The following is a 14,129-nucleotide window of genomic DNA, read 5'->3' as shown; positions in this document are numbered from 1 at the left end:
GTCTATAGTTCATTCTATTCATTCGGTCAGTTATGCATCAGTAACCAATAAGTTGGGCATGTATCAAGCAATGCATATGCATGTATGTAGCTTCTGCACATCTACGGGGCCAAAAGTTCCCAAAGACGGTTGTTTTAGGGCCATGACGAAGATATCATAAATGGAGATAACCTGCTTTTAAACATCCACAATCTACTGCCTTTTTCTTTCCTGCCTCTTAATCTTTGGCACATCCTGTCTGAAGGTTTACTCTTAAATTGTCTTAATGATGTATCATTATGAAAGTACTCGATGAGATCCTCGTGTTATAACGTCTGTTTTAATTTGTTAGTGAAACCTTCATCGCAGCGGCAGTTGCAGCTCACGCTGAGCCATGAGGCGGCATGTCTGGCCGCACACACACACACACACACACACGCACACACACACACACACACACACACAGTCCAACCTGTTTTTTTTATCCAAAACAGATGCTCAGCTTTCCACGTTGTACTTATCATGTGATGCGTGCAGTTGTAGTCCTGTAGAAACAAGGTTCAGGGACTACAAATCCCCGGTTCCAGCAGCAGACCACGCAGCAGGAGAGACACAGAGGTTGATCCAAGCATACAACTCATCCCTAATCACAAAGCCTGGAAACCCGGGTGCCATTTGTCTAAAGAATAGCGGAGTCGTTGACTCATAGTAACAGAAGGAGATTTTCTCTGGCTCTCTGCCTCTCTTCCCCCCACGGCAGCGTGAGACTCCAGAGAATTAACAGTAGTCTCTGCTCTGGCTCAGTGTGTTTAGGTGTGGCAGATATTTGCAGGGTCTCCGTGTTAAGAGGCTGCAGGATTTGGCTCGGTGTTTGACGGGCTGGCCTGCATTACCAGCTTGATCCCTTGCTTACCTCTCTGGCACTAATGCTGCCACTCGCCTCGTGCACATGTGGGGAAATGTTAACTGTTGGCCAAAGGAAATATACATATATCTCTTTGAGCCTTTCATATGTGCCTGCGCTACAAACCTGTCCATCTTGCAAAAGCATTAATCTTGTCGTAGCCCCTCTTATTAAAAGGACGTTTCTCAGTACAAGTGAACATTGGTGCCAGTTGTGTGGGAAACTTTAGCTTATTTCCATTCAGTAAAGTAGTTTGGAATAATAATTAATGAACTTGTATTTCTCTGAGCACTTTGTAACAACTGGGCCACTAGCCACATACTGGAGATTCAACTGAATTATTGCACGAGCTGAACAATTCATCATGAAGTGTGTTGTTTATTGGAACAATGAGTGATTGAGCGCAGAAGTCGGAGACTTTGTAAATATGTAATTGGCTCATTTTTGAGAGCGTTCTGCAAATATAGTCAACTCGTCAAGGCTGTGCTGGATGCTCACTTTGTATTCACAAAACAGTTTAATTACTATAGTTCATTGTGTTTTATCAGCCAAACAAATGCGTGTTAGTGGATTCATCCTCCAAAATCCAGACCATTAGCTAGACATCAAGTTTACTTGATAGTTTCTGAAGGTATCACTGTGTTAAAAGCATGAATCATCTTTAAATGTTGTAATTTTGGAGACACTAATTATTGTCAATGAACTAGTTTGCAAATTATTCATGCAAGATCAGTATATTTCTCAGTAGTGCGATGAGTATTCATGCTTCGTGTAGATTTAGGGTAACGTACGGTTGTGATTAGAAAACAGGTTTGTTTTGGTATAAAAAAGGGTCTTCGGGGCAGTGATGCAACAAATTGTCAAGTGAAACCGCTGTTGTGTTTTTTGTCACCTGACAGACGAGTTTCAGCAGCAGGCTGTCTCTGTGGGAGAGCACACCTCTCTTTGTCTCTGTTTGGTTGCAGCAGATGCATTTGTCTCTGGCTGTGCTCCTGTGATAACATGCAGCAGTCCTCCGGTGTGTGCAGAGCTGCATGCACGCCTGTAGCGAGGTGTCATATTTCTTTCAGTGCTGTTCTCTGCTTTGGGCAGGCAGGCCATCAATAATGCAGAGACCCTGGAGGTGACTTTGTCTCAGAGGAATACCAGCGGAAGGCTTCCCTCAGTGTATGAGCCCATTACTATCTACACACAGACAGACTGTGCTTAGCCCACAGTTTGGGACTGCCGTTATCCACGTGGAGGCAAATGTTATGCCCTGAAGGGACGGTCTGTCTCTTATAGTGAGCGATAGCAAACCCGGTGAACTACACTGAACTGGATAATCTACTATTGTCTTCACCTTGTATGATGTCTATCAGGCAACTTGTCTGTTGAGTCAATTATTAGTAAAGAAGGCTTTTATAAACAACCACTAAAGAGCGATATACACTCTTGCAACTACAACTGCGGCTGGCCACGCAGTTGGATTGACTGACTCGGTTTGGTTTATAGTTCCCGTGACTTTTCCAGACGCCAGAACAGTAGGTGGCGCAACGAGCGTAGAGTCGACCTGCACACCGACGTTCACCGATATCTCCCTTCAGAAATTCACCGCCATCTGCGTGTCCTTAGACGGGTTATATAACTGCTCATATTTGTGGACCTCTTCAGCCAAACGTTCTTGAACGGGATCCATTGTTCGTGTTTCTGTGATGGCTTTTAAAAACAGCGGTATTATGCTATGAAACCGGAAATGCGAGACTCAGAAAGGACGTAGTTAGCAGACCAATCACAGCCTTGCGGGCTGCGAACGGCTCGCGTTGCTTTGACGGATAGTCAGAAATTTTGGGTGATGCACGCAAGCACGCAAAATGGCCGATTTGACTACGCAAGGGGGCCCTTGCGTGTCTTGCGTCTCCGCGAATATAAATCAGCCTTAAGTAAATGAATTTCCAGCGTCAGCTCCGCAGAGACATTTGTCCGATAGCAGAGCTGCCAAAACTATTCCTCTAGTATTTGTTTGCATGACACTGTATATCTACAGTGAATTGAGAAGGACATTTTGCCACGTTACTAAAAAAATACTTTAAAAAAGACATAAAAGTGCATTCACTTTCTTAGGATATTGGTCATTGTATCAGTTAACGTTGCTGTTTATTGAGAATGATCGTGAAGGAGGCTTTTGTTTGTTTTTTGTCAACTTTTATCAACTGTAGTAGTTGTAGCAGTCGCCTGCTACTGTCCTATATCTTCAATTTTGAGTTTGTTTTACTTTTGCCTGATGACAGCAGTGAATGTTCTGACAAAGATAAAGGAGCTAGGGAGGTGTGTCCATGTGTGTGTGTGTGTGTGTGTGTGTGTGTGTGTGTGTGTGTGTGTGTGTGTGTGTGTGTGTGTGTGTGTGTTTGCATGCACAAGAGAGGCAGAAAGCGTTCGTGACACTAGTGTTTATGACTCACTGGGGAGAAATACACTCCATAAATCACAGCTGTTTGTGCTGCAGAGTGCAAACTCTGAAAGTGTGAGGTTGAGAGGTTGAGCTACTGGCTTGAACTGATGCTTCACAGGGAGGTCTGGTCGCCCAGAGGTCAGAGGTCGGAGCTTAATAGTGGAGACTAAACTCTTTGCTCAGGCAATGAAAACCTGGAGATTGTGCAGTCCTCTCTAAATGACTTGTTGAGATTTTAGTAGTGATTTGTCCATAAATAATCGCTCAAACCTCTTAGATTTTTAAGCTGAGTAGAAATATAATTAGTTTGTTATAATAATATAAAATATTTGTACACAGTTTTTAATTTAAATACAGTCTGCAGGTTTTAAATAAGGATTTAGCCCTCAGTTTAACACTTTAACCGTTCTTAATATGAAGGGCTAGATCTCCAAAACGTAGAAAATGACACTTTTTTCAGCACTTTGACTTCTACTGACATGTCGACTGCTTCTATTGCTGAAATTGACACTTCAACATCAAGGGTTGTGGTGAGATCAACCAGTGCTGCGTGTGTCACGCTACGTTCACACACTTTTTCACGTGAGTTTACTCGCTCGACTTCATGTGGTTAATGTGCGTCATTCACTTATTCACACCGGAAAGGGGGTGTGGTTTACCTCTGTGGATTAACTCCATGAAAACAGTTACTATTTCTGGCCATCCACCGTTGAAATAACCTCTATTTCTGCTTTACATTTGTTGTGAAAGTCCCACAAACGTCGGAACATCGAGCGCCCTCGTGCCCGGGTTCATAAAATCATCCATAGTCGCATCCGAGTGCGGCTTCCAGCGCTGCTTCAGGCGGACCAGCAGCAGTTTGATTCAGCAACGGCAGTGAGGACAGGCGATGACGGGTGTGAACGCAGCGTTAGACTGCCAACGCTGATGGCTTAGCTTTTCCTACAACTATTTTTGTACTTTCTATCTCAGGCCAGACCGATGAAGATGTTGCCCAGATGTTTCCACGTCAGTATGATGTAGTGTTTAACTGAAGCCCTTTCTAGAAATCTCTTGAGCTTTACACAAAACCATTTTTACTGATGAGCTCACGTTGTTAACTCAACTTTCTAAAAAAAGTGCCCAAAAAGTAATTTTAACCCAGATCACTCAATCACTGAAGTCAACGTTAGGAATGGAAGGACTGAGGGAAATTAAATCTTTCATAAGTCTGGGATAAAATTGCTATGAACCGCTATTGCAAACCGCTTTTGAAAAGAATTGACACATGTCGCTATCAACGTATTTCAATGTGTAGAAAATCAGTTACTGTGGACATTTATTCTTTTGGGCCTCTGCAAAATACTACATCGATTCAATTGCTTTTCAATGGTTTGTAAAGCTACAACTCTGCAACTCTCTCTTTTTGCAGGGTCATCTTCAAATGCTTGACATTCCTTTATGCTAACTAATGAGAAAGATATGTGTATGTCATACACATATCTTTGTCAATGACATCGCTTTCTTTAATTCCCTGCTGCCTTGCTGCCAGCAGCGAGTTTGGTCAGCTTTTAAAAGGTCATGACCTCGACGTGATTTGAACACGCAACCTTCTGATCTGGAGTCAGACGCGCTACCGTTGCGCCACGAGGTCCTCCTGCAGCCAAGTCTGCTAATATCCCCGCTGTGGGAATTGGAACACTTGCGGGCGCTAACGCAGCAATCATAAAACACACACGGGCACACGTTCTCTCTTTCTCACACACACTTTCTCACAGCCTCCTCCCGTCCCGGCGTTCCTCCAGGGCATCGGTCTTTGTGCAGTCTTCGACAGGAACAGGCAACCCACTCTGGTGTAAAGACACAGATAATGGGGTGAAGAGAGCTATTGTCTGAGCTTATGTCGCAAGTGTGTGTGTGTGTGTGTGTGTGTGTGTGTGTGTGTGTGTGTCACAGAGAACAACCACTTCACTGTTCTCCCTCACCTTCAGTTGAGAGGATACCTGATCAGACTGGGTGGTTGTCTCTTATGCGATGTTTGAATGGAGGACTAAAGCTGACGAGTGACTCTGCAGGTCACTGGGGCACGAGCTAAATCACCCGCAGACGATACACACTGGCACATCCTGCATATCTGCTTTGCCCAACACAAAAGTATTTTCGTCTGCCAATCTGTTCAGTGTCGGCATAGCAGTTTGTTTTTTCTGCAAGTTCATTGTTGTTCTGTGGCATTTGCAACATTTTGCCTCTTCCTTTTTCACACTCAAAGAACATCTGACCAGCTCCCCTTATTTTTGACTTCAGTGACAATATTTGAAAGGCGTTTTTAGGAAACATTCATCAAGTGATGTCATTTACTATAATATGAAAGGGATCTTATGGTGACACTTTGTTGTAAAGTTGGCAAGTGCTTCAGTGTGTTGCTATACCCGGCGATTGTCATATTTTACATTTGAATCTCTTTGCTGGCAACTGTTGCTTTTATTGATTGGGTCGTGATAAATGACACTTCAGGGTCTTTTAGAGAGATCATAGTCACAGGTTGTACTGGTTTCCACATGATTTCAATAATCTTTCCTCCGGATATATGCCAGCTTTTGATCCAACCCCACATTTACATGGCTCAGATTATCTATAAAAGCTGGACTCGACGAATCCGATATGTTTTGTTCCTGTGGTTTGTGTCTCTTTGTTTATGAAACAATGCGGTAGTGGCCCATTGTCTCTGGTTCAGAAACTAGTTGCATACCAAGTTCCTCTCAACACTTGAATAATGAAGCGCTGTTCATGTTATCTGGAAAGGGAAAGCCGAGTGACACTTGGTTGCACTTGAGAACAACAACGGCAACAACTTCATAGAGTGCTGCTCGGGTGCGTTGCTTGTGTTCAAACACTCTAAACACTACGGACGTGGCTCTGATGCAGGTTTTGTTCCTCCGCTGCGCTCAACGTTCGCATGCTTATGATGACTTTTGAGGCCAAAACAGTGTTATAAACGTTATTTGTAGTCTCAGAGCAGTCAAGGTCAGAGAGCAACAGGACCGAGCCGTTCTTGCACACCGTATGGATCATGTAGCAGAGATGATGGTTAACTGCTGAGTGTGGCTGTCCTCCCTACAATCTCTTACTGCACTAACTCTACAGTAGTATTCATGGCTCTGGGACAAGGCACCCTTAGCTGGAAGGATTGGCTCCCTCTGTTTCTCTTCAGTCCATTTCTACTGGCTTCCACAGGACGTGGCTACTTTTGAAGAAGCCCATGTGAGTTTAAATGTCATGGATGCGACGGAAGGTTGTTTCACTCAGGTTGCTCTTTATTTATCTTTTTATTCCTAGTTATTTTGTCTATGAATTAATCAGATCACATAGAATATTTCAAGATAAACTGAAAAGCTCATTTGCATGCGGGACCAAGAGATTATCCCCCCTCACGGGGAAAGGAACAGCATGTTTGAAGTGTGAATACAACAGTAAAAGACATTTCCTCCAGCACATTCTCAAAAGTAGCACGGGTCTTAAGGATTGCAGAGGGAATAAATGATACGTAGGCTAAACAGGGGATTTGACCTTTGGGTAACTTGTGAGCTGAATGGCTAACATGACCAGCTGTATCTTCATAGGAGGTCTTTCTAATACTTACAAGTAAACACCAGGGACACAAAGAAACCCTGAGCTGTGTGTGTGTGTGTGTGTGTGTGTGTGTGTGTGTGTGTGTGTGTGTGTGTGTGTGTGTGTGTGTGTGTGTGTGTGTGTGTGTGTGTGTGTGTGTGTGTGTACACATTCAGAGATGACCCCTGAAAACACAAAATCCAACCCAATCCCAGCTAGTGATGAATTCTCTGCTAATACTCTCCTGACCTTGAACTGATCGTTCTGAGCTTGTTGGAGTCAAAGCACCACAGACTTGGCTCCCTGCTCACATTTTAACCAAGTCAAATCTAAACAGTCATCGTCAAATGCTTTCCTTCCTCCCAGAGTGCATTTCTGGGATTAAGTTATGAGGCTGAGCTCCCATCAGAGACATATTTGCTCCTCATAATCCATCTGAGGAACAAGTCTGGGTGAGGACCATGCCAAACGGACATGCGGTGTGGCAACAAGTTGAAGATTTCCTTCCCCTGTTTAATGCTGAGGGTCAGTTTATGGTTTATAATGACTTCCAGAGGTGTTGTCTTTTTTCCTCTGTCTTTCTTCCTCTACATTATCAGTCCCACGTTACATATAGTGGTGGTATTGTGGTCTAGCTTTTGCAATGCATCATTCCTCGTTCAGTGGCCTGAACTGACATGGGATCTAAATAATTCCCTCTTTGCTTCCTATTCCATGTCTTGTCTTTTGGGAGTGCCCCTGATGAACTTGCCATTTCTTCCCTCCTAATAACCTTCGGAAGGAAAGAAAAGACCACACAGTTATTCCCCTCATGATTTGGACCATTTTGCCTGGTGAACCGCATTGGAGTTCAGTACAACAGAGCCGTGCATGAAGGCATTCAACCACAGACCCAAAGACAGCTCCGTTTGGGAGGAAAAGAGACAGAGGGAAGGACGAGTGAGAAGGTTCCTTGGTAACATGGGGAAGGAGGAAGGACAGTCACTGAGCTGAATGGTTACTCTTTAACGTCTGGCTGATGGAGGGGGAACAGGGAGGAAGGAAGACAACAATTATTTATTTTCAATTTATCTCTGAACATTAAACATCCAAACCACACGTCTTTCTTCAACGATTTTCTGTTCACAGTAACATTCACGCTATGAAGCTGCTTTACATATCCAGTAATTTCCTCTAAAGACTGCTCTATAAAGGCCAAACGTAGTAACTATGTTTGAGAAGTTAAGACTTGAATCTGTTCTATCATGATGAACATATATTATACCATAGAAATATATCATTTCTATATCCTGATAGAGAAAAAAAACAGTCAAACTCCTTCTCAAGCTAGCGTAAAAAGCCTAGCAAAGTACCAATGACTGCCATATACGCTTTTGACTCAAGTGTATAGGTTTTATTTAAAAAAAAGAAAGTATTATATTCATTTCATCCAATATAAAAGTTAGGAGTCGACAGACAGTCAGTGACCCAGCATAACAGACCTTTTTATTTCTATAAGGATTAAAGACAATCAAGTTTTAAAAGCAGATATTTCCTGATGATTACCCGAAAGCAAAAGGCACTATCTGTCGATATTATTTGTATGGCGATCTTTTTCAGTGTCACATTTGCCAGCCATCCTGAAAACGTCACACCATTATATTTCCCTACTTCCCTGCCTCTGCACTTAATCCTCTCAGCCTTTGAAGGGCAGCACAGCATATTAATGAGACTTCACACGAGCATGCGTGTCCTGCAAATATGCTGGGTTATTGTTGTGAAAAGCAGTGTTATGTGCTGTTTACAGTATGCAATTGTGTCTTTAAGGAGATATGTTACTCTTCTCAAACTATTGATATGACCTGCACCTCCATCTAGCACCTTCTGACTACTGGCCTCTGTCTGATGCAGCATTAAGTGAGGAGAATGGGCCTGTCTGAGATCTAAAGCACAAACTAATAAAAACATTCAGCAGTTCATCATCATTTAAGAAAAAAAAGTTATTGATGTTCCTCATTGGATTGATTCCACTTTGTATGATGTACTGAGTTAATGTAGGACTTAATCTGCGCTGCTGTTCCTGAAGGCGCTATGTATGCATGAATGATATTCATATGCTGCTCACGCAAGAAAAGGGGTGACAGATTTTAAACTGCATCGGAGCGTTGTCACCTCCTACTCAGTGAATGTTACTATGAGGAGGGATGGATGTGTCACCTCCTGTGGTGCCTGTATTAGTCTCTCTCCTACTCCTGGAGAAAGGCCTGAGCCATATGCTTACTTTGCAGGCCATCCAGCAGGAGATTAAAACATTTCATAACTGCTTTCGCGATGTGAATCCATAACCATGTCAGAGCCCCTGTGTGCCAGCTGACCGGATCATTATATGAGCCACGTGGTGATTGGATCAGCTGTTTCCTAAGGAGACGCAAGCCGCTAATTCCTTTGGCCTGGCAGCACTAACATGTTGTATGGCTTCACTTACATAAGGCTTCAAATCCCGAGTCTTTGTGGTGCAAATAAAGCTAATTGTATTCAAGAGCTAATTCTTTCTCTCTCTTTATTTTCCTTTCCTACCAGGACCCCACCTACTGGGTCCAGGTCCACAGGTTGGAACATGGAGATGGAGGCATTTTGGACCTGGATGACATGCTGTGCGATGTGGTGGATGACAAAGATAGGGTGAGTCAAAGTGTGTGTGTGAACTGAGCGAAAAGGGGAACATGTGTTTGCATATTTTATTAATTTGTTTATTTTCCCAAACTGTCATGTCCCGTTTCGCCTCCTCTTCCCATTTATATTCACCCTTTTGTCCTTGTGCAATCGTTTGGTTGTGTCTGCACCTTTTGGCTGTACTACAGAGAGTTTAAACAACATGTGCTCATAATGACACCTGTCTGCTTTTACGGTCTCATCATTACTAAACTACTACAGGACCCTTAACTACTGCACATCACCAGGTTGAGGTGAGGTTATGTCTATGACTATATTTGGCAGTATGAAGGTGTGTGTGCAAAATCTATGTCATAGGCCCCCCCGAAGACCACCTGTAAATGATTACCCACAATCCCACTGCATCCTTCCCATGGGAACAGAGCTGACTACACCTGACTCACTGGCGGTTTTAGCTTTTATGTTGGGCCAACTAGTGAGCAACAACCCCTCCTTGTGTCTTTGTGAGTGGGAAATGGTTTTAATGATTTTTCTACCTGTTCACTCTGCTGCTGTTGTGGTGACATGAATGATTTATCTGGGATCATCATCACTTTAAAGATCATAACGTATTCCTCTAAATGGTGATGAAACAAGTGAGTTTGAAATGAAAGTGTTATTTTGATTCCTATCTGTTTTTGCAGCTTTCTCAGGATATCAGATGTCTGGGAGCCTCCTTTATCCTGAAATAATGAAAATATGTACTTACGCAGCGCTGCAGATTTATGTTGAAGAATACATTCCCGCACAAAGGTTTTCAACTCCAGTGAGGTGTCGATTCTCTGTTTGATACAAACGGGCTCTTTGGTTTTGTGTGTGCATCAGTAGGTTAATGAGAAACCGTGTATTAGAGAGTGGAAAGTAGGTGTGTCTACACTTTATAATGAATATGTGGTCGGTGCCATGGTTACACATCACTTAGGATCGTTGGTGGATGCAGCCGCTATTCTCCCCTTTCTCCTCTCCGCTCCTCCACCCACCTGATGTAGTCCTTTACAGACCATACACAAAGAAAGAAAGAATTTCGTTGGCAGTTATACCAAACTATTGAAGATGACTTGGCACATAATATATATTATCTCCTTTTTATTGTCTTCCACGTGTCCCCTGGCTGTGAATACCTGCTCCCCCTGGTGGCCGTGTGGCCTCCTTACATCCCACTGGTGACAGAATATTACATTTCATCAGCTAAACTCACAATAAACAAGTACAATAACAACTGCTGTTTTTGATTTTACATACATATATATATATATATATATATATATATATATATATATATATATATATATATATATATATATATATATATATATATATATATATATATCAGGACTCAGGATATATATATATATCTATCTATATATATATATATATATATAGATATATATATATATATATATATATATATATATATATATATATCTATATCTATATATATATATATATATATATGTTTTATAGTGTTGTTATGTTATGTTACAGGCCTGGACTTTGCTCTGTACCTGTATCATACTGTCAATCATCCCAACGTCAGTCAGTTCGTCACATGACATACTGTAGTAGAACTCTGTTGGTAGTTTCTTTAAATGACTCAGAGTATGACATGAGTACATAGTTCAGATGTTGGCTGAGACAACTTACTTCACACCAGGAGAACAGCCCTATGTCTGTGTCTGTGTGTACACACATGATCTGATCTCAGTGTGTGTGTGTGTGTGTGTGTGTGTGTGTGTGTGTGTGTGTGTGGGTGTTCTTCTTTGTGTGTTGGTATAGTTGTTAGTCGTAAATCCAGTCTGTCCAGTTCTTGCTATCAGCTCCTGCCTCGGTCCCTGTTTTACTCTACATACAGGCGGGAACAAAGTTAACCAGACCTCTTAGTTTAACCCATTCATGACAACGCTGCTCTTATGATTGTTGGAGTACTTCGCCTGTTCATGTTGGTCTACTGCTTGATTAATTTAGTTCATTTATTTATTTTGGTACTTTTGCTTAGTACTCTGTATGTGGCCTCCATCAAATTGTCAGTGTGAGAGCTTTAGGCCTGGTCCACACTCTGAGTGTCTGTGGCGTTTATATTTACATATAACTTAACATAAATGAGAGAATCCATTTAGCCAGAGCAAGTTGAAGAGACCAGAGGTGTAGTAACTTGAAGGGATCATTAGCATTGCATCAGTCAGGTTGAATGTTGCATGTCTGCACAGGGAAGCTGAAGGTTTCTGTAACTGATGATTGATCCATCAATTCTTGAAAATACCTGACCCTGACGTGATATGAACATGCAAACCTTCTGATCTGGAGTCAGACACGCTACCGTTGCACCACAAGGCCCTGCAGATGACCTACACCTCTAACCTCAGGTGACATAACATGGTTGTTCACATTGTAGACCTATTCCAACACTGCAGCTTCCTGCCTTTCCTCCTGCCTACATTTGTAAAGGACAGGACGCGGGACCCCTAAAAAGCACACAATTACACACTTAATAAACACAATTATCTATCGTCAATGTCAGCTTTGCAGCTGCAGAACAAACACACGCCATTTTCTTATTGTTTCTTGTTGTTGTTTCCACGGATATCAACCAGTTAGTTTGATTGTATTTCAGATTACCAACAGCTAAAATAATATTACAATTTATATTACCGTTCTAGCAGGACATCAGACTGATACTCATAACCATATGTTCTCTGACTGCTATTGGTGTGTGTGTGCGTGTAAATACATGGTTTCACATCTCCCATTAGCAAACAGACAAGAGGGGAGTTCATGTAGGAACTACTTGCAGAGTGTCGTCATTCAGTTTCGGTGACTCTACCGTTGGGAGCATTCAAGCCTTGTGTGTGTGTGTGCGTGTGTGTGTGTGTGTGTGTGTGTGTGTCCTGTTCAGATTCAGCCATCAGATTATTATGCTGTGATTTGTATGCAGTCATTGAGCTGCATGCTGCGGCCTGTCTGCCTCTGCTCAATAGATCTGCACATGAATGATCTAACTTCCACTTCTCATGCACGAGGAGTACGAGAGTGTGTTTACAGTGGGTTAGTTTTAGTTTTGGTTTTGTGTTGCGTAAATGTTCCCCCTCGCTGTTTTAAGTTTGGTTTGAGTTTGACGTTAAGCTCAATGACTCCATTTATTATGATAACTGATAACTGTTGTTGATGACATCATTGTTTCCGGTCTGATGAGGAGGACAGTGTTCCTCTGAGCTCGCTGAAAAGCTTAATAAAGACAGAAAGCACAAACATAAGGGCTTTTTAATTTTCTTGTCTGTGGTGTCCTCACACTACCTGTACTATATTTGTAACTAGTGATGCATTAAGTGTTTGTCTAGATGTTCAAGGCTTCGGTACTGTTTAATGGAAGTTGCTTCCTGGTGCTCTACTGCCACCAATTGGACAGAATTGGTGGCACTGTGAAGTAGTGGTTATGCAGAAGATAAGCACTTAAAGCGAGTTGATTATAAAAAATAAACGATTTTGCTTGACTATTTAAATCCTGCTCTGTAGGAAGTATTCTTGAACCAGTTATGAGAGCCCCAGTGCTTTCTATTCTGTAAAAACACTTCTTATAGAGTCGCATTGGTGCATTGCAGACAGGGGCACACTGTGTGAATAGTAACAACTCTTCAGACTTTAATATTAAATAGCACCATAAAACAAGTACAGTCTAGGAATACTGCAGTGATACTGGAGAAGATACTCATAGCACCAAGATCAATGAAGATATAAACTATGGGAACTCCAATAGCAACACAATGGTGCTTTGGCATACGCTTCAGGCTAGTCTAGCCTTACAGAAAAAGCACACTAAGAATTTCAAGGCTCAGACCAGGATCCCAATTAAATAGCTGAATCTAAATGTGTATTTTCTTTGACCCAAGTGAATCAAATACCCAGAATTCTACGACTGTTTGTCAGAGGAACGGCGAGACTGTGGTCTCATGTGTGTTGTTTTAAGGACAGCTTGATAGAAACTGCTGATGATTTCAAACAAAACTATCAGCAGGAGTGAATGAGCCCCTAGCCAAATGACACGAGCTCATCCGGTCAGTCAAGAGTGTCGAGGAAGGAGGTGCAAACTTTCATCTAGCTTAAGAGCCTCAGGTTAGACTTTTGAAAATTCATTCAGTGCGAGAAAAAAAATGGCTGGAAATGGCTGTGATACAGACACTTCATCCGTTCACCAGATGGCAATGTGGCAATTAAAATGACTCCTGGTTAGGAGATGGCCTGAGGTAAGAAATCCACAATATGTGTCTGCTGAAATGAGTTTATAAAGAAACGGAAATGGGTGTGAAATGGCTAATTACATCAAATTAGATTCAACTTTAATGGTCGTTACAGGCAAATTGAGCTATCGCATTAGCATTTAAAATGGTACATAAAACTTCAAAACTGTTGTTGTCGCGCAGGACAAACTCACTGTAATTAAGTCCTTTTGAGCGTGTGGTATGAGATTTTGAGTTTCACACTAATCTGTTAACAAGTGCAAGTAATGCATTTTTTTTCTCATAGCGCTAATGCACCCAGTTC

At 42.1% G+C, this 14,129-nt stretch overlaps 1 protein-coding gene and 1 non-coding gene across 2 annotated transcripts in view; one reads left to right on the top strand and one right to left on the bottom strand.

Moving 5' to 3' along the window:
- LOC137789064 (partitioning defective 3 homolog) overlaps positions 1–14,129 on the top strand; it is a 307,879-nt gene that overhangs the window by 22,759 nt on the left and 270,991 nt on the right. Inside the window, exon 2 of the mRNA XM_068582319.1 lies at positions 9,462–9,563. Within this exon, the coding sequence (XP_068438420.1) occupies positions 9,462–9,563 (102 nt within the window). The remainder of the gene's footprint in view (positions 1–9,461; positions 9,564–14,129) is intronic.
- trnaw-cca (transfer RNA tryptophan (anticodon CCA)) lies at positions 4,876–4,947 on the bottom strand. The gene has a single exon. It is a non-coding gene; the product is annotated as a tRNA-Trp (tRNA).

This window comes from Clinocottus analis, unplaced genomic scaffold (genome assembly GCF_023055335.1).
Source record: "Clinocottus analis isolate CAN_PGR_092001 unplaced genomic scaffold, fCliAna1.0.p SCAF_18, whole genome shotgun sequence".
Classification (NCBI taxonomy): Eukaryota; Metazoa; Chordata; class Actinopteri; order Perciformes; family Cottidae; genus Clinocottus; species Clinocottus analis.
The sequence above is the reverse complement of the archived record's forward strand: the minus strand, read 5'-3'. Positions and strand labels throughout refer to the sequence as shown.